Here is a 23,048-nt window from a genome sequence, read left to right as displayed (position 1 = left end):
GCTCGCCTTTCTTCCTTCGAGCCACCCGTAGCCGAGAGTGAAGAGCCCCGCCCAGTAAGCAGGTCCCGCCCACCGCCGAGGCGGCTGACTCGAGGCTCGCGGAAGAGGGCCGTTGGAGCCCTGCCTGAGGAACTCCGCGGCAGCCAATGAGAGAGGCGCTTCTGGCGCGAGGGGGTGGCGGCGATGGCGCCGGCCTCCTGAGGGGTGGATGGGGGGGCGGGGGTGGAGAGAAGCCGAGGAGGCGCGCGAGAGCGGGGAAGTGGGCGCGCAGCTGAGGCGGCTGAGTCTCGCGGTGTGGTCGTCGACTGAGATGTCGGTCTGAGGTGAGAGCGGGGCTGCGGGGAAGGGAGGAGAAGAAGCGAACTAGGGAAGGGAGCCGTCGAAGTCGGGGCTGGGCGCCTCCTGCCCTCCCTCGGAGTTGCTTGGAGGGGGGGGCGCTACCTAAGCAGCCCCCCTTTCCCGCTTCGGTTTGCCGCCGCCAGCCTCTCTCGGTGACTTCGTGGCCCGAGGGGACTCGGAAGCTGCGGGGTAGGGGGAGGTCAGTCCGTTGGGGGCGGGAGGGGCGTGAATTCAGCGGCAGAAAACACGACCTTTGCTCGGGAGAGAAACACGGCCGCGTCCCTCGACCCCCGCGGGGCGCGGCAGGGCAGGACGAGCAGCGCAGAATCCCTTTCCGAGAGGCGTTGGAGAAACGGTTTTCGGTGGCTGCTGTCCGGTTGCCTCGCCCGACTCAAACCTGGTGTGTTACAAGTGGGCTGTCCAATTCTGAGATACGCTGGGGGGCATCCTTAAGTGTGTTTCTCCGGAGTTGCAGTTCTGCATGCTTTTAGAACTTTTTTTTTTGCCTTCTCTTCCCAATTCGAGCTCTGTTCCTAAATATGAGACGCTGCTCTCTCTCCCCCCCCCCCCAATCGCGTTTTTTTAACACCACCTGGCGCATGCTGCTCTCATTATGGTTGATTTGGTGCAAATAACGTCAGTTTTTCCAAGACGTTGGTTTCAAAGGGTATGCTTGAGGGTTCCCCCCCCCTTCTACAAGGCTTGTAGAGTACTTACTTACACACTGATTTCAAAGGACGGCAATTAGGTGGCCATATGCTCACATAGTTGTTTCTAATTATTTATGCAACCCAGCCTTTGATAGCGTTTAGCTCTAATGAGGAGCCTACATGCCTTATGCTTTGGAGTTTTGCAATAATAATAATAATAATAATAATAATAATAAATGCTCGCACACCCATCCTACAGGCTTGGTACAGCTTCCCCATGAAACCTCCTGGTACATTACTGTGTGTGCCAATATTTATACTCTAGCTGTGGCCAGTGTGCAGACACACAAAGAAACATATTTATGTGTGCAATCATTACACGAACTAGATACTCTACATGTGAATTTCAGAGTTAAGTCTTAGCTATATGGAGATGTCTTCCTGAAAATCTGCAGTACTGTATGCGAAACTTCCTGAAATGATGCTTCTCTGGCATCTAGTTTCATAGTGTGAAAATGGAATTAAAAGGAAAATATTACAAAAATAAGTATCAAATAGTTTAAGATGATAGGTATACTGATCCAGTTCCTGATTTCGTGCATTGATCTTGTCAATCAATATTTTGTTTGGACTACTGAGGAGCAATACTCTGTATGGCTTGTAAGTGTCTCAAAATGGCCTGATACTTGGAAATCCCCTTTCTGCCAAGTTATTTTAGTCTAGTAAATTATATCTCTTGTAGTCACTTAGTTATATTGTAGTAGACTCCATGCAGTTGATCCAAGGCCACCTCTGCCCTATTTCAGAGCCTATTGCCAACTACTGCTGGCAGGAACACTGCCAGCAGTAGAACTACACCCACAGAGCTTTCAGCAGGTGCACCAGATGCCTCTATGGAGGAGGTTTCTTGCTGACTAGTGAAGCCCTTTGCTGGTAGGAAGGCATCTCTGTGTAGTCCTAACCCCCTCAAGGTTATGGATTGGGGATTTAGTGTTTCATCCATTGAGTGGTTTTTGTTTGCTTTTTAGCTGGAGTCTTTCATCATTAGTATAATGGAGACTTCAATTAGGTAGCACTGCTGTGGTGAAGCTTATGTATATCCAAATTTGCATTTGCAGCTGTATCCGTGGCTCACATGGATTTTTCTTGTAGGCTTGGGGAAATAGTAGATTCTGTATACAGTATTTGTTACAGTATCCTTTGATAACTTTTTGTGTTTGATAATATTTTGCAACAATTGTGCCCCCTCCCCAATGGAGGGTATGAGGATTAATATTTTTCTTAACTCATTCTGGGTTTTCTGTTGTTGATTAAGAATGCATTTTCATTTACAATTGCTGTCTTGCCACATATTTCTGATACAATGCCTGAAAAGTTATCTTCCATCTAGAGTACTCCTCTTGTGCAGCTGCTTATCCCCAAGTCTCATGCAAGGCAGGCACAAAAAGGTTTATATCAGTTATTGCTGAGGTTTGGGCAGCAACAGTTAACACTTAACTTTTCTGAGGATGGAAATTTACAAGCATACCATGCTATTTATATCTAACAGTTTATTTTAGCTAAAGTACTTTGATTCTATTCTAGCTATTGATTTGGAATGTTGTATTAGCCTGTTCTTTCTTTGGAGATGTAGGGCACGTAGTAGTTAAATACACATACAAAAATACGTTTGTTTGAAAAAGAGGCACTAAAGCTCACCCATCACAACTCCATTTGCAGTCCCCTTGTCTAAATAAATAAATGTGTCTGTTGTTTCCAGAAGATAGACCTGGACTTAATGGATTACATCCAAAGAAGCCTGCCTGATTGTGCAATAGGATTTTCCTACTTCTCCACACACATCTTATAGACCCCTGCCCCCACCTGCTCTAGAGTGTTCCCAGAAGATATACCTGAACTTAATGGGTAGTCCCCAGTTCACCCCCAAAATCTCCTCTAGGGGGTTTTATTAACTGGAACAGAATTTGGGGGCTCTTGGGAGACTTCAGGGGGGAAGAGAAGAGGAAGTCCTGTTGTATAAGTGGAAGTCTGCTTGCACAGGATGTCTCCCAGTAAAGCTCTGGAAGAAGGGAACTAATAAAGGCAAGGAAATGCTTTTGTTGGTTTGTTTAACAGAATTTATATGACGCTTGAGTGTAAAAAAAAACCCTTTAAGTGGTTTACAAAAATAAGTTACTGAAAATGCCTTTCTACACATGCACCAAGAAATAGCTCACAATTGAACACAGAAATCATGACTGGACAAACCTCAATGTCTGAATCAACCTAATGTATATTACTGCTTGCTTCAGAACTTACACTGCATTAATTGGTTACAATATGCTCACTGTTCTATTGTTTCAATATAAGTGTTACACCAAGTGGACAACTAAAACTGGCATGCCTGACTTGGCTGTTGCAAGTTACTGGTCTTCCAAGTTAAGCAGAACTTTAGAGATTTTGTCTGTGAAGTGGCAAACTTGCCACAGTTGAGAGAGCTTATATTTGGCTTTCAGTTCTGAAAAGCTATATGCAGAGCAATCTTTGCAAATGTTATGGGTTTGTGATATTGATTGACTTAAGCTTGGAAGATGGGAGTTTCATTGGGAGGGAGGTTTGGAAGTACTCATAATCTGCCATATTCATGCATTATTGGCTAGTTGTTTAGACAACATAATTAACTTGTTATGCTACTATCTGGCATAAGCTAACACAAAATGCAGTATGCTGTAATGAATATGTTTCATGCTTTGACAGTTCCATATACTGTATTTATTCAAGTTGCTCTGCAGCCTCACTACTAAAAATGGAAGGTTTTATCTGTTTTAGATATTTTTAGTTACAAGTAGGTAGCTGTGTTGGTCTGCCACAGTCAAAAGCTCATACCAAGAACAAACTTAGTTGGTCTCTAAGGTGTTACTGGAAGGATTTTTTTTTTTTTTTGTTTAGATTTTTGTTGTTGTTTTTTTCTGTCTTTCCCTCTTTAGTACCCACCCACTTGCTGCATCATTCTGGCACCCATATTAATCCTGGATTATGGACAGGTTGAATCTCCCTGATTCCACACTTTGCCCCCACTTCAATCCAGGGGTGGGCTGCAGGTTAAGGAAGGTTCTACTTTCAAATCTATCTTGCACAGCCCACTTAACTTGTTTGTGTTTTGCCCCAAGATGAAGTAGTGAGAGGGATGACATACTGTAACTCTGAGGCTCTTGCCAACTTCAAATCCTCAACAAGTAATTAGTAAAGCAACATATTCTAGTATCCTTACTTCAAAGATTGAATTTCAATCTATTTTACAACTTTCTTTGAAAATGGATTTGGTGTTTGAGTGACGTCCTAAATGTGTGCACCAGTTCTCATCTGGATGTTTTAATCTTCATGGGAGATTATTGTGTTGTGTCTTCCTTGAGCTGGATTTGGAATTCAGAATTCTATCCTGAATATGTGTACTGACTTAATTTTTGTATCTCAGTGTTCAGAGGAATTACGTTACTCACTCATACATGCTGAACAGGAGGAATTGCCCCCAAAATCTCACTAGTTGTGGGTAGTGAGTGTACAGAGCTGTAGAGCAACTTGCAGTAACTAGTTGTTATATTTTTGCACAAATGCATGGTGTACTGTACTGACTTTAAAAGTTATTAAAATAAATTATTTATATTTTTCTCTCTTAGTTCATTGGATTGTTGCTTGATGGTGGAAAATGGGTGAGATAGAAGGCACTTACAGAGTGCTGCAGACTCCAGGTTCTCGTTTGGGAGTCCAGAAAAACTCTGGAGTGAGCACCCTGGAACCAGGACAGAACCTCTCCTCTGCTGTAGCCTCAACACCTGCTAAAACACATGAGAGGTCTCTGCAAATAAGGATAAAGCATTTGGACAACACTGTGGAGATACTTGATATTGAGGTAAAACTTTCAGTATAGCTTTGGATTTTTGTCTGTATGCAACATGGAAAAGGGATTCATTTGAGAAAGGGAGTGAATTATAGAAAATGCACTTAATGAGGTTAAAAGGTCTTTAGCTATTCTGGTAAGGCATATAGGAACCACATGTAATGTTACAAACATAAGAATCTCAAGATCAAATCAAACACATGGTTTAATTTATTTATTTTCTCACTAAAACCCCATTACATGTGGGAGTTAAAACAATGTTAAACCACCATGGTAAAAATGTATTTACCTCCCCATATACTCTGTATGTGGCCATGTAAGCAAGTGTCCTGTTTTTTTGGAGGATTGGTTTATTGTCAGTGCCCCTGTTCTTAAATGGGGTGGAGGGATGATATGAAGCAAATGGGGGAAGCGAAGCGGTTTTTCCATTTTTCTGTGTTTGACTAATGATAAGGAGTGCCCCCAGCCATTTACCACTAAATGTCTAAATATTGTGAAACCTGGAGGAAGAAATGTATAGATAAACAGGATAGTCTTGAGGACACAGCCAATGTATGCCTTGGCTAGGGCCAAAATGGCTTTTTGTGTTCCCACCCCACCCCACCCCAATCATGCCTGTGCTCATATTGATAGAAAACAAGAATTCTGAAGCACTTGTTTAGGAGTGTTCTACATTAATCTGTTCTGTAGTTTCACTTGGAGGAGAGAGGCAAAACTAGATTATCATTCTAGATTATCATTAAGCAATTAGTGGGGGAAATGCTTTATGCCATTTACCCTGATACTTATAGGTAATGCATTCATAAATGTAGGGTATGTTTTCATTACAAATGGTTGTACAATTTCTTTAGTCATAAATGCTTCAAAACATTGCTAGGTGAAATTCTCTTGCATAATTCAGATATGAAGTTCTTGCTTAAAGTTTCTGAAAGAAGATCTAATGTAACTTCATATATATTTTTATAGCCAAAGAAGTGCAGATTTTATCTTGAATGTCTGTCTCTTATAATCATATTTTCCCATAACTGGAGCTTCCCAAATGTGTCATTTGGTATAGGCTGTTTGAATTGGCTATCATACTAAATAATGTTAGTTACAGGTAGGTAGCCGTGTTGGTCTGCCATAGTCAAAACAAAATAAAAAATAAAAAAAATCCTTCCAGTAGCACCTTAGAGACCAACTAAGTTTGTTCCTGGTATGAGCTTTCGTGTGCATGCATACGAAAGCTTATACCAACAACAAACTTAGTTGGTCTCTAAGGTGCTACTGGAAAGAAATTTTTTATACTAAATAATGTTTCCACTTCTTGATACAGACTATTTGCCCACACTTTCAGACGCATTGTAATAGAGTGAGTACTTTATTTTGTGTTCTGTAACTATGTTTTGTGTGAATTCTCCTCCTGCACTAACTGATACTGTGACCATCACTGACCCTGATTAAAAGAAAACCAAGTATGTTCCTTTGAGTATTTCATTGTAATCCACCTTTATACAACTAGGGAAAGGATTTTCTAGAAGGGATTTTCCAGAGGTGACTTAAGTATCCTGTGAGTGCTTAACAGATATATTAACATGCCATCAGGGTGCAGTTGCTTAATGCACGTATCCAGTTGCAGAGCACATCTTCCAATTGCACGAAAAGAGTGGAGAAATAATTCTTAAATTCTTTTGAAAGCTATTGAGTATTAGAATATTCTCTTTAGCTATTTTTAAAATAATTGTCTGATACTTTTTCTTTAGATTTCTTAAATTACTCTTTGGTATTTGAGTCATTTTAAGTTTTCCCAGCTTGTTGCAATAAGTTATCTATGTAAGGTCTGAATCCCACAAGTGAAAATGGCCTGCTTTCAAACTTTCATTAAGTTGGGGTTAGACAATTCATATTTTATTATTTTATCATGTGTGATTTATGTGCCACTTCAATAGGCATGGTATAAAAATGGGCACACTTTGCTCTTGTTGTCTTAAATCAGTATTTATATGTCTTGATTTACTTAAAATCAAATCTGTATATGGTTGACCATGACTCGCTACATTCTGAGGTCTAAAAAAAGAACTGTTTTTGGAACTCAGAAAGTTTACTGAGCTATACAGGAAGTAATCTGGAAGTTTTTACACGAGGCTGTGATTTCCTGTGGTTATACAGAAAAAAACAACTGCTAACTAAAGAGAAATAAAAAAGCATAAATACACAAACAAAACTGCAGTTAGGCTAAAGAAGGTTTGTTGATTTGAAGGAGTGATGGAATGAAAAAGATGTTAAAATAATTTCATCAGCTGACTACTTGTAAACTCATTGTAGGAGTTTGTGCTGTGAAGTTACTTTTGACAATATGTGCATACAGCATGTAGTAGTTTTTAGGACAGCATCTGGCAAATGCCCAGTATTCCATACTGCTCCCAAAGAAGGAAATAGACTTAACTCAAAAGGTTGTGTTTTTTCCCCCTGGCAGAGACAATCTTTTCCTTATTCTGAATTTTCCTTTGGTCATTCTTTGATAATGCATTCATTTTATTTTGTGAAGCTGTATGCTATGAAAGTATTAACCGCTTTAAATGTGCAAAATGGGGGAGGGTGAACTCTTTCGAATCCTTTTAAATACTGTGCTACAATGACTAAAAAGACGTTAGCATAGTCAGTGCCTTGTTGGTTGAGTAGGAAAAAATAGACAAAATTCCAGAAAGAATCATTGCCAGATGTTTGTCATGACTCTGAATACTCTAAATATGGCCAGTTAACTGCCTTGAGCTTATTTTTATCTGTCCTTAGAAGAGACCTATAATTCATGGCTGTGGATATTACAGGTTCTTCTTAAAAAACAATTTTCAATTTCCATTCTCCCTGTTATTTGGACTGCTATATTGTTAAGCCTGTTATTTAGTTAATGGCTTGACTTTCTTTTGAAACTGTTTTTGAGAACAACTGTTTTACCTCCCATGAACTACTAGCCAGTAGCAAGATTTGGGCTTCAGCTAGCACTTGGTTTAGTTGTGTTAAATTTTGCTTCCTTGACAAAAAGAACTCATTTGTTCCTGGTAATGGCATTTCCTTATAACTGATTTTTCAGTGGAACATATTTGAGTTGTTTGGGGGTAACTAAAATTGTTATGTAGCACAGAGACATAGTGCCTTAATTGGCAACTACATTGGCCTGTAGCTTGTCTGCTCTTTGGCCTGCTTCTCGTGTCATGTTAAACCAGTATTAAACCCTGGTTTATTTAAAAAAATGGTTTATTGAACAAACTAGGCTCAAGTTAAATTATGATCTGCAGTCAGTCAAACTACCTGTAATTTGTTTCAGCATATTCTGTCCTTCTATTCCACTTCCTGCCCTTAGCTGTCTCAACCTGACATCCATTAAACCTTTGTGGTTCCCAACTGCTGACATTGCCTCATTGCCTCATTTCCCTTTCCATTGGTTGGCTGTGAGAGTGATGGTGTGTCAAACAGTTACCCTTCCCCTTTGTTCCCCCAAGAAATATCCATACTTTGCACCTTTAACACTTTTCATTTTTCTCTGCAATTGCACTTTTATTTTTTTGTTCCATAACTGGCATTCAGTACCATGAAGTCATGCTTTGAGTTTAGTAAGCATTACTTGCTTTGGCGCTATTGCATTCCCATCTCTACCCTTCTCTTCTGCTGCTGGAGGGTTTCTTTTTTCTTTTTTTCTGGAAAGACTGCTTTTACTAATTCATATTTAAGTACTTTCATTTTTAGTTGTAATAAATGTCCAGACCTCATAAGAACATAGTTGAGATCATGAAGGATCAACATCAAAAATGTTTATTGGGACTATTTTACAAATTAAGGAATGCAGTACAATATTAGATCATCTCTCTCTGAACTTCAGAGCATGGGAAGTCACCCAAAGATATATAATTTGGCATGATTATTCAGCTTTTTTGATTGTATCATAATTTGGAATGTTTTAATGTGGTTTTCATTGGATTGTTAAAATGGAAAATTTAATCATTAAAAAAAAGAACATAGTTGAAATCAGTGCTTTTTTCTGGGGGGAACGCATACCCCTAAACATTTTGTGAATCTAAGTTTGGCCTCATTGAGGGACAGTATTTCAATATGAGTAGAAAAATGAGAGTACCCCTAAACATTTTTTTAAGAAAAAAAACACTGATTGAGATTAACAGTTTCTGTACTCAGTTGACATTGACACTATCTCAGAAAAGATGCTGCTGTTACCACTGCTCCTTAAGAGCCTGCCGGCAGTAGAGACCTTAGCGGTGTTTGTGGACCACATTGTGGCAGCCTATGTCACTTGCTAGTCTGTAACACAGTAGTTCCTTGTTCTAATTATTATGCATTTACCCAGAATTTACACATGGTCCTTGGAGGTGTCATGGAGATGGTCAGATTATGAGGAGAAAGGGGAGGAATTCAGGGAGTTCAAGCTGGATAATCCTGGGGAGGGTCCTGGCAGGATAGGGGAGGTGAAAGTGGAACTCCAAGAAGTGTCTGAGCCCAGGGAGAGGTCAGTAGTCAAGGGACTGGAGAGCTGCATCCAGGGGAGAGACCAAGTGGGCTGGCAGAGGAACTTTACGCTCCTGTGACACCAGGACCTCTATTCAGATCCCTCTTGCTGTGGAGTCAGCCCCGGCACTGTCTCCTTCAAGCAGGAGGCAACTAATGCTGAGTCAGCACTCAACCATACCTCCATCCCCACTGGTGAGGCACTGTTGTGGACAAACTTTGTAAGCCCAACCTATTGAAGAAGTGCCTGTTTGCTTGCCCCAGCCCAGGACTTGGCTGGTCGTCATGCTAAGTACTGTACCCTCACTGTCATTCAACAGGAAGATGCAGGGTGTGTGTCTTGGTTTACACTTAGCCATGTTTCTATACCTTTTATGCATTTGTTGTATCTTCTAACCTGCACCTTGCCTTTTTACCATTCTGATTTATTGATTAAATAGCTAATCAGAAACTGAACTAAGAGGTCAAGTTACTCATCAAGCAGTGAAGGCCAGGACAAGAATCTTCTTTGTTTTTCTGAAAATAAGAATACATTGATGTAAAATGTAAAATTGCACAAGAAAATGTTTGTTAAACTTTATTACCTTGTTTTGCTTCTCAAAATGTTAAGCCTAGCATGTAATGCTTTTCCTCACCTGCTATTTCTGTCCCTGCATTTTTGCAACTCCTGTCTCCATGCCATGTCATCACTGCGCTAAGATAATTCTTACCTTGCATTAGTCAAGGACTTGCCATCCCATTTCCTTTAGCAATCCTAGTGAGAACACCTTGGGGAAATTCTATGCACATAGGTTTAGCATGAAAATATGTAAAATAGTTTTACACACACTCCACCTTCTTGGAATTCTGTACTTCCCAATTTGTTACGTACAGGTGTAATTTTTGTGGTTGTTCCATTGTCTGCCTGGTAATGGATTATAGCGCTGCTGAAATAGTAATATCCACATTACTGGCAGCCCTGTTTAGGGAAGTTTTTAAACTGTGATATTTTAAATGTATTTTAATGTTTGATGGAAGCCGCCCAGAGTGGCTGGGGAGACCCAGCCAGATGGGCGGGGTACAAATAATAAATTATTATTATTATTATTATTATTACTGAAAATTATGAAGAGCTATATGAGTTTGTCATAGCACTAAAATAAATTCACAACATCTGTGCTATATTAAGGATTATATAAATAATCCTCAAAAGTTGCAGGATTATATTTGTCCTTGCTTTCTATTATTTTTATCCTGCTGTTTAGCCTAATAGCATCATTGTGACTTATAACCGAATAAAACAACATCAAAATGTCACAGCATCATAAAAATGGAATCAATGTTGTTGGGACCTACAAGTTTGGTCTGTGAGCAGGGCTACAATTTGAAGCTGATAATTTTACTTTAATGAGTTTACTGTGAGAAGGGAATAGAAGAATAAGTCAGTGTGGTGTAGTGGTTAAGAGCGGTAGACTCGTAATCTGGGGAACCGGGTTCGCGTCTCTGCTCCTCCACATGCAGCTGCTGGGTGACCTTGGGCTAGTCACACTTCTCTGAAGTCTCTCAGCCCCACTCACCTCACAGAGTGTTTGTTGTGGGGGAGGAAGGAAAGGAGAATATTAGCCGCTTTGAGACTCCTTCGGGTAGTGAAAAGCGGGATATCAAATCCAAACTCTTCTTCTTCTTCTTCTTCATTTTCCCGACACCCCCTCCCCCATGAAACAGATCAGTCTATTAGGTCTTCTCTTTAAAATGAAATGTTTAACTTAATAGTTGCTGTTGGAACTGCTGAGTGGAAACATCATCTGTATCCATCTGTCATGTAGCTGACTTGATGACTTGAATTCCTGAGTAAACTGGAGTGTCCAGGTAGTTCACATGTATTTGTATATACCAGTATGTATTTTTTTTCTCATGAGGTTTTAATGGTTCTGTAGTATGTTCTTGGGTTACATGTAAATGTGTGAGTGACACTGACTTATCAGAAAAGCTTGGAGAAAGTGGGGCAGTAAAGCACTTAGCATTATGTTTGGTGTGCTGGTCCCGTTTTAAAGATTTTCTGAGAGTTTCTAGCATAGCTTGCAAGGCCAAGATGGATTGTTTAAATAAGGCTGCTGATGTATTCCAATCTTCCTGTGGACATGTTTACCTGCTAATAACATGGTATCAAACTACAGCGTTTTGTGGGCAGTGGCCTCTTTAGTCTTCTCTGTGAAAAGCCAGGAATAGCCAGATCAAGGTTTATATCATTGTATCTACTGTAGTGTGTTGTAATTTTGATGGCAGAAGCTGAAATCCAGAGAAGTACTTTGGATTTACCCAGGGGTCTCTGCATTTTTGTTTTCCATCCACTTTCTCCATGTATACACTTCTATCACGTCATCTCTTACTTGCCTTTTCTCTAAATTAAAAGCTCCAATGCAACCTTTCCTCTTAGGATGTTGCTTCATCTCCTTGATAATCTCTCCATCCCATGTAATCTGGGGAATAGCTGCTGATGGAGACTGTTCTGGGAGAGTTTTGACTGTGCTTATGTGTGTGTTTTCTAGCATTCAGAATTTATTTGGCATCAAAATCTCAACCCTATAATGAAATTGATTGTTGGAACAGTCATGAAATGTCAAGGCTAACTTCTCTCTAACACTACTGTAAGATCTTAGAAAGGCACTGTACAATCCAGCTTTTGTTTAAAAGTACTTAATAGAAACTCCTGCTATGTTCTAGTGTGATTGAAATTGGTAGAAACCTTCTACTTCCATTTTAGTAAAATTTGCTTACAATGATAGTGTATAAATGAAAATGTATTTTGAAATGTACCACCTATATACTAGACGGAAATGGCATAATTAATATACAGTTAACTAAAAAGGCAAGTGATGGAAGATAACCCGTTCAAGATGTTCAAAGTTTGGATTGAATGTGATCAGTTAGTTCATATTGAATTCTCATTCGCAAGCCCTACACTGCATTCCTCAAGTATTAGAGTGATAACAGATAACAGTTGTTGATATATTTGGGTCAGTGCTTAAGAATGCAAACCGTGCTTGGAATGCATTTGGAAAACTCTTAAAGATCTTCATAAGTTTAGTACTAGATACCGCTTAATGTACACGAGCATGTAGTCATTACACACGTGTCTGTTAACTGTATGATTTAACAGTTAAGCCCTTGCCATTACTTCAGAAGGCTCTCCATTATGGATATATTGCTTTCCTGTTGCCGGAGTCCCATCCACTCTTTATTCTGACTAATGGGTGAATTGCTGTGTGAAATGGACTAGAGTAGAATGTTAAAAATAATGTAGCTTCTGAAGACTCTTCAGATTGAACTTAAAAGACAGAATGCTGTGTGTGGGAAGCTGAAAAGATACCCCAGAATTAAGAGACTTAGGAGAAAGGTGCCTGCTAGCTGTGAAAAGAGTCAAGATCTGATTTAAGAATGGATTGAGTCAGGAATAGTTTGCAATAAAGAAAGGCAATGTCAGCATGGAGGAGGAGCCAAGGAGAAACAAGCTATTGAGAGAACTAAGATAGGGCCTACATACAGTGCTTTTTTCTGGGGGGACGCAGGAGTACGCATACCCCTAAACATTTTGTGAATCTAAGTTTGGTCTCATTGAGGGCAGTATTTCAATATGAGTAGGAAAATGAGAGTACCCCTAAACATTTTTTAAGAATAAAAGCACTGCCTACATATAAGGGCATATAGGGGCTACGGACAGGAAGAAATTCGGCTGTTAGCAGGTTTGGAGACTGTATGTTTGTGTTCTAGGGGCCCAAGGAAGTAACACAGCCAGAGGCTGCGTTTGAATTCATATGGATTTGAATTAATTAATTTTCACCAGTCTTTATCTTAAAGATAAAGCATATCTTTAACAACTGTAGGTTGATTATTTGTTATCTGAAAGATGGAAACTGCTTTCATGAGAGTGTACCATGAAAGTGTATAGTAAAAATGAAATGCGCAGGTGGATAAAGAAAAAAAAAACCTGCCCTAACAAACCTTCTATTATAATGATTTTTGGAGAGCTTGAAATTTAAAAGCACATCTTGTTTCTTCTTACTTAGTTGAAAGTAGAATTTCTGGAATGTTAAGGGTGGTACTACCATAATGTTGTAACCATACAATTGTGGCACTGTGTGAACAAACCTTGGCAACATAGATTTGGGATATTACTATTGAAATATTTGTGACCTAAGATGCATTTTAGAATTTTGCATTGTCAAGACTGCATAGTACAGAATGTACAGAATTTGGCTTTGTGTAGCTTGAATGCAAGTAGATGTGACATTAAACCTGGAGTAACTATATGAATATGGCCCCCCAACTTTTTGTCACTTCTCAAGACCCCCCAAATTCATTTGTTTAATTCTATATTTTTATTGACTGCTCCTGTGGGCCCCCCACTGTAATGTCATGGTGTTAATTGTGGTTTTTTGGGGGGTGCTTTGCCCTAAAGTCATTGTCAGCAGAAGCAAGGCTGCATGCCTATCACTATTTTATTCAGCAGTGCTTTTGCAGGGTTCAAAAACCTTTATTTGAAGTGCTTCATGTTTTTGTTTTTTTCACTTTGGCTGCTTCCGATTATAGTTGGAAAAGATTGCATCTCTTTGGAGCAGTGTACAACAGCTGAGACATCTCTCGTGAAGCCAAAGCAGCAGAATTCAAAACAGAGTACAGTACTTATAAATAACTTCAGCAACTTAACATATATACAGACACACTTTACATATATTTCATAACCATGTCATCATGCTATAGTTTGACTGGCCTCGGACAGGTGGCACTGCAAGCTACAGTGATGAGCTGTTGGGCCATTGAGTGAGTGGCCAAGGAAAGGAGGAGGGATCTAGAGGTTATATATGCAGGTCCAGGTGATAAGGTCCCGCTGATGTGAGGAGGGAAGCAGTGGATTGAGATGCAGGCAGGTGATTAGAGTAGTGGCCCAGGTTAAGCAAGGAGGAGGGATCCAGATGATGGTGTAGTCAGGTGGTTCAGACAAGCCATGGAGGTATGGAGAGGTCTGAGCAAGTGGAAAGGGGGAAGGGAGGGAGGCTGGCAGGGTTGTTGAGTAAAGATCCTAGGGTGTTTGTATGAATACTCAGATCCATGTGTGTGTGTGTTTGCATACACATGCACAACACACACACACTGTCACACATGTATACATATACCTATATATGTCGAGGTAGAGATAAGCATTTGACATTTTTAGTAACAGCACATATACCACAGTGTCATGTGTCAGTCACTTCTCTCCTAGCTTAGGCTGTTTAGCGAAGCTTTTAATGTTTGATGGACTATTGTATTTTAATATTTTGTTGGAAGCCGCCCAGAGTGGCTGCGGAAACCCAGCCAGATGGGCGGGGTATAAATAATAATAAATCATCATTACTACTGCTGCTGCTGCTGCTACTACTGCTATTGTTATGAAATGATTTTATAAAATATATTCTGCAGCAGGGGTGGAGAACCTTTGTTGACTGGTGAGCCAGGTATCTTTGGATGATAGGTGGGGCCACCCATCAGTAAATTTTCTGATGTCATGATGATATCCAGTGACTGATAGGTGGGTGGGGATGCATGGGAGTGGGACAAAATAGCACCCAGTAGGATTGAATCCTCTGCTCACCAGCTAATGAGCAAATTATTCAAAACTGCTGGTTGCAAGGGGTATGCTTTGCCCCCAGGAGGATTGAATTGCACTCCTAGTCCATCAGCTAACATCACTCGTTAATGCCAGCTGATTGACAGGTGGGTATAGGTTGAGGGAAATGGACTTGTGTGCCAACTTGCACTCCTTGTGGGCCAAAATTAGCCTGTGGGCCAGAGTTCCCCACCCTTGTTCTACTGTAAAAAGTGGTCTGTAGAGGCAGTTTCTAACAATATCATAACACTTTAAAAATAAAATTGAATAGCTAATTATATTTGAAGACAATTTCCCACCTCTAAACACTGAAGATACTTATACAGTCATACCTCGGGTTACGTACTTTCCGGGTTACGAACTCTGGTAACCCGGAAGTGCAACCTGGAGCACGCAATGTGCAGAAGCGTTCTGCGCAGTTTGCGCATGCACAGACGGCTGCTTCCGGGTTTTTCGCGCGCTTGTTCGGGTTGCGTACTTTTCAGGTTACGAACTGTAACCCAGAACCAATTACATACGCAACCCGGGGTACCACTGTACTTATACTTATACTTACTTTCCCCCTAGCTGTTGGGGACCAGTTGTTCAGTTTTCTCCCCACCCCTTTACTCTATTATTGTGACCACAGGCTATTGGCGCATGATCAGAGAAAAGATAGTCACACTGGTGTTCAAATATGTGGTGATCTTTGGGGTGCTGTTCTGGACTAAGGTTTCACAGGAGTCTGACCAGGTGCTGTTCCTGGGTTTTTAGGTATCAGGCATTGACGTTTTGTTTTTGTGGTGTTGAAATGCCAGGCTTTCTTCGAAACCTATTGTTCCTGTTAGCAGAATGTTCTCTTCAAAGCTAAAGATTCATTCCTCACTCACATGACTTACAATCAATTCATTTTCCATTAAGAGTATTAAAGACTGAAATACATGAAGCAAAAGATGCAGTATTGTAGAAATGTAAAAGCAGTTTATAAATAAATATTTAATTTTTACTAAGAGTTGGGATAGACATCATGGTGTCCATCAGATGATGTTGCAGTTATGTTGTTGGCATCCATCTGTCTTGAGAGACAATGGAGTGCACCTCTGGGGGTGAAATCAATCCGCTGTTTAGGCAGCACCAAAATGACTTCACCTGGGGTACAACCCTGGGCAGTGTGTATGGAGGTCCTGGGCTGCCGACACTATAAGACACACACCCCCCATTGGCCTCGCTGATGTCGTCCAAAGGAAAGCAGAGAAATATGTTTGACAACCAGCTTGGCTGCAGGAGTTGCTGGAAGGTGTACAAGGGACTCCACTCTGGTTTTGTGTAGGGTTTACTCCTTAGTGGAGGAAATTGCAGGTTTTTGCATCAGATCAACCACAGCTTTTAGTGACATCCAAAGCCAGACAAACTAGGGCAATCGTAAAAATGGTTTTCTGAACTAAGCAAACTTCACACAATAATTTCTGAAGGTGCTTTGTTTCACTAACTATAGTTAAAATTAACCATGGTTTAACATTTGTACAACTTGCTAAACTGGTTAAGTGAAAATTGAAGCAAAATAATCTGATCACTTTGTGGCTGTGCTGAAAGAGTAGAGTATGGGGATTATGGAATCCTGAGACTTGACCAGCTCACACAGGTAAACCATAGTTTAGTGTTGTGTTCAAGCAAGGTCATTACGTGTGCTAGAGGATCATGGAATCAGTTTTAATCAAGTGAAGGCTTTAAAGTGTTTTGTATTGGGATGAAAGGTAAAGGTAAAGGGACCCCTGACCATTAGGTCCAGTCGCGAATGACTCTGGGGTTGTGGCGCTCATCTCACTTTACTGGCCGAGGGAGCCAGCGTACAGCTTCCGGGTCATGTGGTCAGCATGACTAAGCCACTTCTGGCGAACCAGAGCAATGCATGGAAACACCGTTTACCTTCCCGCCGGAGCGGTGCCTATTTATCTACTTGCACATTGACATGCTTTCAAACAGCTAGGTTGGCAGGAGCAGGGACCAAGCAACGGGAGCTCCCCCCGTCATGGTGAGATTATTGGGATTAATGAGTTTCTAATATATCATTGAGAGATTATCTCAGGCTCACCCCTGAAAAAGTATCCATCTGTCTTTAAGAGAGAAAGTTACAAAAAATCTTCCCTTAGTTTAACTGAGCTGTACATGTTTTTCACTCCAGTTAACAGCCATTGTAATTTTGAAAGAAACCGCTTTTCTATAGCACTCAGAAACATCTCCACAAGGGAGCATTGTTTTTGACTGACTTTTAGCTTGTTTCAAAATAAAACCTTGAATTCAAAAAGGCATTGGATTGAAGGTGGATATCTTAAGACCTTCGTCCTAAGAGAGATCTTTCTTCTGTATATAGTCAGAATCTAGTATATATTTTCTCCGAGATGATCTAAAAACTTTAAAATAGCATGAGGTGAGAAACCTCTTGTTGTTATAGGTTCCCCTGGAACTGGATAATGAGTGATACCCATACTCAAATTTCAGTGGGTTTACTCTGACTTTGACTAACTGGATATTGCCCAGTCTTTTTGATATGTATTCATTTTTGTTCACGTAATGTTTAAGACTTTACAGAACAGTGTATATGTTAATGTGCTTTGTATTTTTATATGGCATGAACATTTTAACAGTTGTGGTTCATTTTTTTTTAAATGCAGGCCATATGGAAGTGGCAAAGAAAGAATAATTCTAATGCATTGTGTTGATGGATAAATGTGCAGAAGTATTGGCATGAACAATTTTTAGCTTTGAAACCAACTTTAGCCATTACTTTTCAAGTAAACTCAACTTTACATTTTCACTTTATTTTAATTTTCCCAGTCAAAATGTTATGGCCAGAAACTGCTGACAGAAGTATTTCATCGGTTGAATTTGGTTGAATCGGACTACTTTGGAATTGAATTCCAGAACATGCAGTCATATTGGGTATGTAATATGTTTTTATCAGAATATAAACACCTTTAAATAGATGTTTTTTCAGCTTTATTTTGAAAGGAAAACATTTGGTAGTTCTACTCTGGTTAAATTTGCACAAAAATTCCTTTAATGTAGGGGAAAGAGGATTATATTACAGGTAAGCAAAGCTGAGCCATAGTGATGCAGCTGCAGTTGTTTCAAATAATAACCCTACACAGTTTTGTTGAATGCTCTTATTTGGTTCTTCCATTTTTAAAACAAGCACTACCTACTTTGCTTATTATGGAGCTCTCTTAATTTGAGCGTTTAGTTCCTTTTCAATTATTTTTTTTAGTTTTTGCTATGATTCAAAAAGAACAGTGTTTCAAGACACCAAACCACTTGATTAGCATTTTTAGAGTTGAATTGGAGTGCTGTATAAATTGGAATCTCATTTCTACTGAGTAGTATTGGTAATGTATCTTTTGACATAGAATCAAGACGTAGATCAAACAAAGCTGTTTAGGAAGTCCATGGCTGGGATCAAGTAATATAACCTTGAGCAATGAAACAGACTTGACAATACCTATGACACAAATGGCATAAGGCTTGATGTGAAGTTAACTGGACATGTGCTGGAGTGCACATGTTGTGTGTCAGTGAAGTTGCATGGACTAAAGTGACTATCCTGATCCATATACTGCCATAACTGGTGAAAGGCACTGTTAGCCATAGAGTTCACTTGGACCTCTAATTACAAAGGTTTATCTAAACTACATACCGGTACCTGATTGTTCAGAGGGAGTGCAGTATCTTCAGGATGTAAGAACCTACCCACAGATCATCTTTCTTACCAGGTTTCAAACTCAGTTTGTTGGCCCTCATCCAGTCCACCTCATCCAGGCATAGGTCCAGGACTTGCACAGCCTTTCGTGATCCAGATGTTAAGGAGTAGTAGTAGATGTAGATGTTAAATAGCACTGGGGACCAAATTGTGCCTTACAGAATCACATAACACAAGAGCAGGAGGTCATAGAACAGTGCTGTCCCACTGTTACATGCTGAACTCACTCACACAGGTAGGAACAGTGCTGCTGTAATACATTGCCTCCTATACTGATCCTGAACAGTTGATGTAGGAAGATATGGTCAGTGCGGTCAAAAACCACTGAGAGATCAGGTAAGAGTAACAGGGTTGCATTTTCGCTGTCCCTCTTTTGAAGGTGACAAAGACTGATTCAATCATGAAACCAGGCCTGAACCCAGATTGAATTGAATCTAGACATTCAGTGTACTCAAATAACACTTGCCTGGAGTACTTCATTTGATGTCATAATTTGCATATTTAGATGTAGGGTTCTATCTAGACCTTTTGCCAAAAAAAAAAAAATTCTGAGTGGATAAAAAAAATATCTTTGATGTTATTTTTGAAGTTTTCATGAATAACTGCATTCATATAGTTGAAAGGAATTTCAAGCCATTCATTTTAATCTTAGCCCTCTAGCTTTATTATCTTGGGCAGATTTCATTCAGTCTCCTCACTGAAACCTCCAGAAAGAGTGCCCATAAGTTTATTGGGCAAAAGACTCTGTTGTACAAGCATTAGTATAAATGAATTTTCCTGTGATCCTTCCAAAAGGTGCTCTGCCATTACTAGAATTCAGTGCTTTTCCTTCATTCGCTTCATGAAACTTTTTTCCTTCTGCTACCTTTTCCACTATATTTTTCACTTTCTGTGTATAGACATTTTGAGGTTTATTCCTTTAGCTAAAATATTTGTTTAACTGAAATGGGGGTGTAGGGAAGTATTAGTTTACAGGTGCTAGAATTATTTTAGCTGTGTGGTTTTATTTACTGCTGCAGTGTTTGCTTAATTATTTATCTAAGGCTTTTTTTTTCCTTGTTCAGATTTGGCTTGAGCCTATGAAACCTATAATTAAACAAATACGAAGTAAGTATATATACTAGTTCTATTTGTGCTTCTTTCTAGAATTTAAACCAGAAAGTGGAGTGTGCAACTTTTTGATGCTATTCTTAACATGGCCACAGTTGGAAGATTAAGGCAGGATATCTATGAGCTGTGTGCACCATATGCAGCCCCTTTGCTGCCTCTTGTCCAAGCAGTAAAACCATCCAGAAGCCACAGTTTTCTGTGGCTTCCTGTTAAGTCTAAACTGAGAACTATGGTTCATATCTCCCAATAAGCCAGGATTTCGGAGCATACTTTTAACTGTGGTAAGGTGCATGCCCCTCATGCCTATGCTACTTTATTAAGCCAGAATTTGATTGCCTGACTTTCCGCATCCTGGTATCCTCCAGAAGTTTTGGGCTACAGCTCTCATCATTCCCAGTTATCATGGTCAATGGTGAAGATGATAGGAATTGTAGTCCAAGACATATGAAGGACACTGTTGGGGAAGACAGTTCTAGAGATTTGAAGCAAATGAAGATAATCTGTTTTGCATGACACACAGGTTCACTTAATCAATGGAATTGGAGAACATTTATATGGAAAACACAAAAAAGTGAAGTTATTTTAAAGCAGCTTTACAAAATTACATTCCCACTAGCTCATTCAGCAATTCAAATGCTTTGTTTTTAGAAGGTTTTGTTAATTACCGTATTTTTCGGTCCTTAAGACGCTCCGGACCATAAAACACACCTATTTTTTAAAGGGGGAAAACCAGAATTTTTTTTTCTGATTTTCCTCCTCTAAAAGGCTGGGAGGGGGAGCGAAGGAGGCAGCAGCGGCGGAGGGACTGGGAGAGGAACATGCTACAGGCCTCCCCTGCCTCTCCCACCCTGATGACACCAGCGAAAGTGGGGCGGAGAAATGGGAAGCCCAGTAGCAATGCTGTAGGGTTTCCTGTCCCCCCCCCACTTTCGCTGGTGTCGGGGAGGTTTAAAGATTTAAAGACAGCTGGGGAGAAGGGGTGAGCGTTCACCCCTTCTCCCTGGCTCCCTTTAAAAAAAGCAGGGATGAGCCGCTCTGAAGGGGCGCCACGCACCCCTTCAGAGGGCTCATCCCCGTTTGCTTTGAAGGGAGCTGGGGACAAGGGGTGAATGCTCACCCCTCCTCCCCGGCACCCCTTCAAAACGGCTCATCACTGCTTTTTTTAAAGGGAGCTGGGGAGAAGGGGTGAGCGTTCACCCCTCTTCACCAGCTCCCTTCAAAGCAAGCGGGATGAGCACAGGCTTTCTGCATCGGCGCGGGGCGCTGGGTGGTGGAGGAAGAAGCTGGGATCCTGGCTGCTTTCCCCACCACCTAGCGCCCTGCGTCGATCCTAAAAGCCTGCTTTCTGCATCGGGGCGGGACGCTGGGTGGTGGAGGAAGCAGCTGGGATCCCAGCTGCTTTCCACACCACCCCGCGCCGATGCACCACCCTGCGCCGATTACTACCATGTAGTAATCGGGCACCCACTTGCCCCTCAGCGTTTTCCGCTGCCGGCGTCCCGGGTGCCCGAATTACTCTCTTTTGTCTTGGCCCAGCCCTCCAGCTGAGTCAAGACCGATCTTTTCTGCTGCCACCACCCTCTGCAAGTTTGGAAACCCAGCTGTAGCCACAGAGCAGAACGCGAGGGCCGTTCCACCTGTGCACCGGCTCACAGCCTTCCCAAGCTCAAACAGAGCCCCAAATGATTATCCCTTTACAGTAACGCACCAAGCGGCAGACCTGGATTTAGCCAAGCAAACATAGGAATGAACAGAAAACCAGAACAAAAGTTCTTTTAAACATTTTATTCAAAAGTTACTAAAAGTACATAAAGTATAATTCCCAACACAAGATACATGCAAGAAAACAAAAACATTCTTACTAGGCTAGCCTAAAGATTTCTCTAGTCCCTCTCCATTCTGGCAAGGATGAATACTTAACTATATCTGCATCTGAAAGAAGGCAGCTCTCCTGGCAGGCAATAGATGATCAAGGCCGCCAGGCCTCTCTAAGCTTCCTAGGTGCCCATGTCCCAGACACCTCAGCAGTCCCCAGTCAGGTGTAGAAGAGCCAGTGTGGTGTAGTGGTTAAGAGCGGTAGACTCGTAATCTGGGGAACCGGGTTCGTGTCTGCACTCCTCCACATGCAGCTGCTGGGTGACCTTGGGCTAGTCACACTTCTTTGAAGTCTCTCAGCCCCACTCACCTCACAGAGTGTTTGTTGTGGGGGAGGAAGGGAAAGGAGAATGTTAGCCGCTTTGAGACTCCTTCGGGTAGTGAAAAGCGGGATATCAAATCCAAACTTCTTCTTCTTCTGTTTTTCAGATCACTTGCTTAGGGTGTATAGTACAAGCATGTTTCAGAATTATGTTGGTATACTTCAGAGTTACTGTAGTTAAGTTGAAATGTTCATGATCCATTCAATAAATGCCTGATTCCTATTACATCACTTTTAAGAGTTGGCAATTGGTATTCAAATTCAGTGTTTTAACTATAAAGGTAAAAGTTAATAGAATGCATTGGTTTTATTTTAGGACCAAAGAATGCAATGCTTCGTCTAGCAGTAAAGTTCTTTCCTCCTGACCCTGGTCAGCTGCAAGAGGAGTATACCAGGTAAACAATGTGGCACTATTAATTCCACAATAATTTACAATGGAAATAGGAAAGAAGGATTAATGAAATATCTTTAAACTCAAGAGACTGTGAATTCACTGCCAGAGTTGGTATGTGTGTGTAGCCTTGAATGACAGCAAGTTTTACCTGATCTAATCAAGTGGCAATGATGCTTCTTCAGCTGTGTGCAAAGAGGATTGACCAAGGATGTGGTCAAAATATCCATGTTTAAAAATTGTCCCAAGAGATAAAGAACTTGTTTGGTTGCTTTGGTGTAGTAGTTTCAGGCTGTTATCCTGACCTGTGCATATTTACATGGGAGTAAATCCCATTAAACACAACAGGACTACTTCTGAATAAGATTACACTGGTATGGTAGTTTACAAATACTAGGACTGGTTCTTCAGGGTAGCAAGTCATATTTCTGTTTGTTGCCTTTGGGTGTTATGAATTTCAGGATTGTTTATCTGATATTTTTCGTTCTGTTCCCAACTGCTGTGCCATTTGGTTGTGTTCTCTTGTGTGCATCCTTTGAGTTGAAAGTACCTATGAAATGGTGTCTCCTATGTTCTTACTGAGTCTCATTGAAGTCTTCCTCTTGCAGATCTACTCACCTCCAGCCCTTTC

General features: G+C 40.7%; 1 protein-coding gene across 4 annotated transcripts in view; it reads left to right on the top strand.

Annotated features, from left to right (window-relative positions):
- Window positions 1–201: 201 nt before the first annotated feature.
- FARP2 (FERM, ARH/RhoGEF and pleckstrin domain protein 2) overlaps window positions 202–23,048 on the top strand; it is a 64,626-nt gene continuing 41,779 nt past the window's right edge. For 3 of the 4 annotated variants that reach the window (XM_033150183.1, XM_033150187.1, XM_033150186.1), the window contains exons 1-5: window positions 202–323; window positions 4,646–4,878; window positions 17,801–17,905; window positions 19,784–19,826; window positions 22,343–22,421. In XM_033150183.1, the coding sequence (XP_033006074.1) occupies window positions 4,675–4,878; window positions 17,801–17,905; window positions 19,784–19,826; window positions 22,343–22,421 (431 nt within the window). In that variant the 5' untranslated portion in view covers window positions 202–323; window positions 4,646–4,674. Of the gene's footprint in view, window positions 324–595; window positions 740–4,645; window positions 4,879–17,800; window positions 17,906–19,783; window positions 19,827–22,342; window positions 22,422–23,048 lie in introns of those variants that run through there. The other variant, XM_033150185.1, reaches the window with a different exon arrangement.

This window comes from Lacerta agilis, chromosome 5 (genome assembly GCF_009819535.1).
Source record: "Lacerta agilis isolate rLacAgi1 chromosome 5, rLacAgi1.pri, whole genome shotgun sequence".
Classification (NCBI taxonomy): Eukaryota; Metazoa; Chordata; class Lepidosauria; order Squamata; family Lacertidae; genus Lacerta; species Lacerta agilis.
This window is presented reverse-complemented; position numbering and strand designations above follow the sequence as displayed.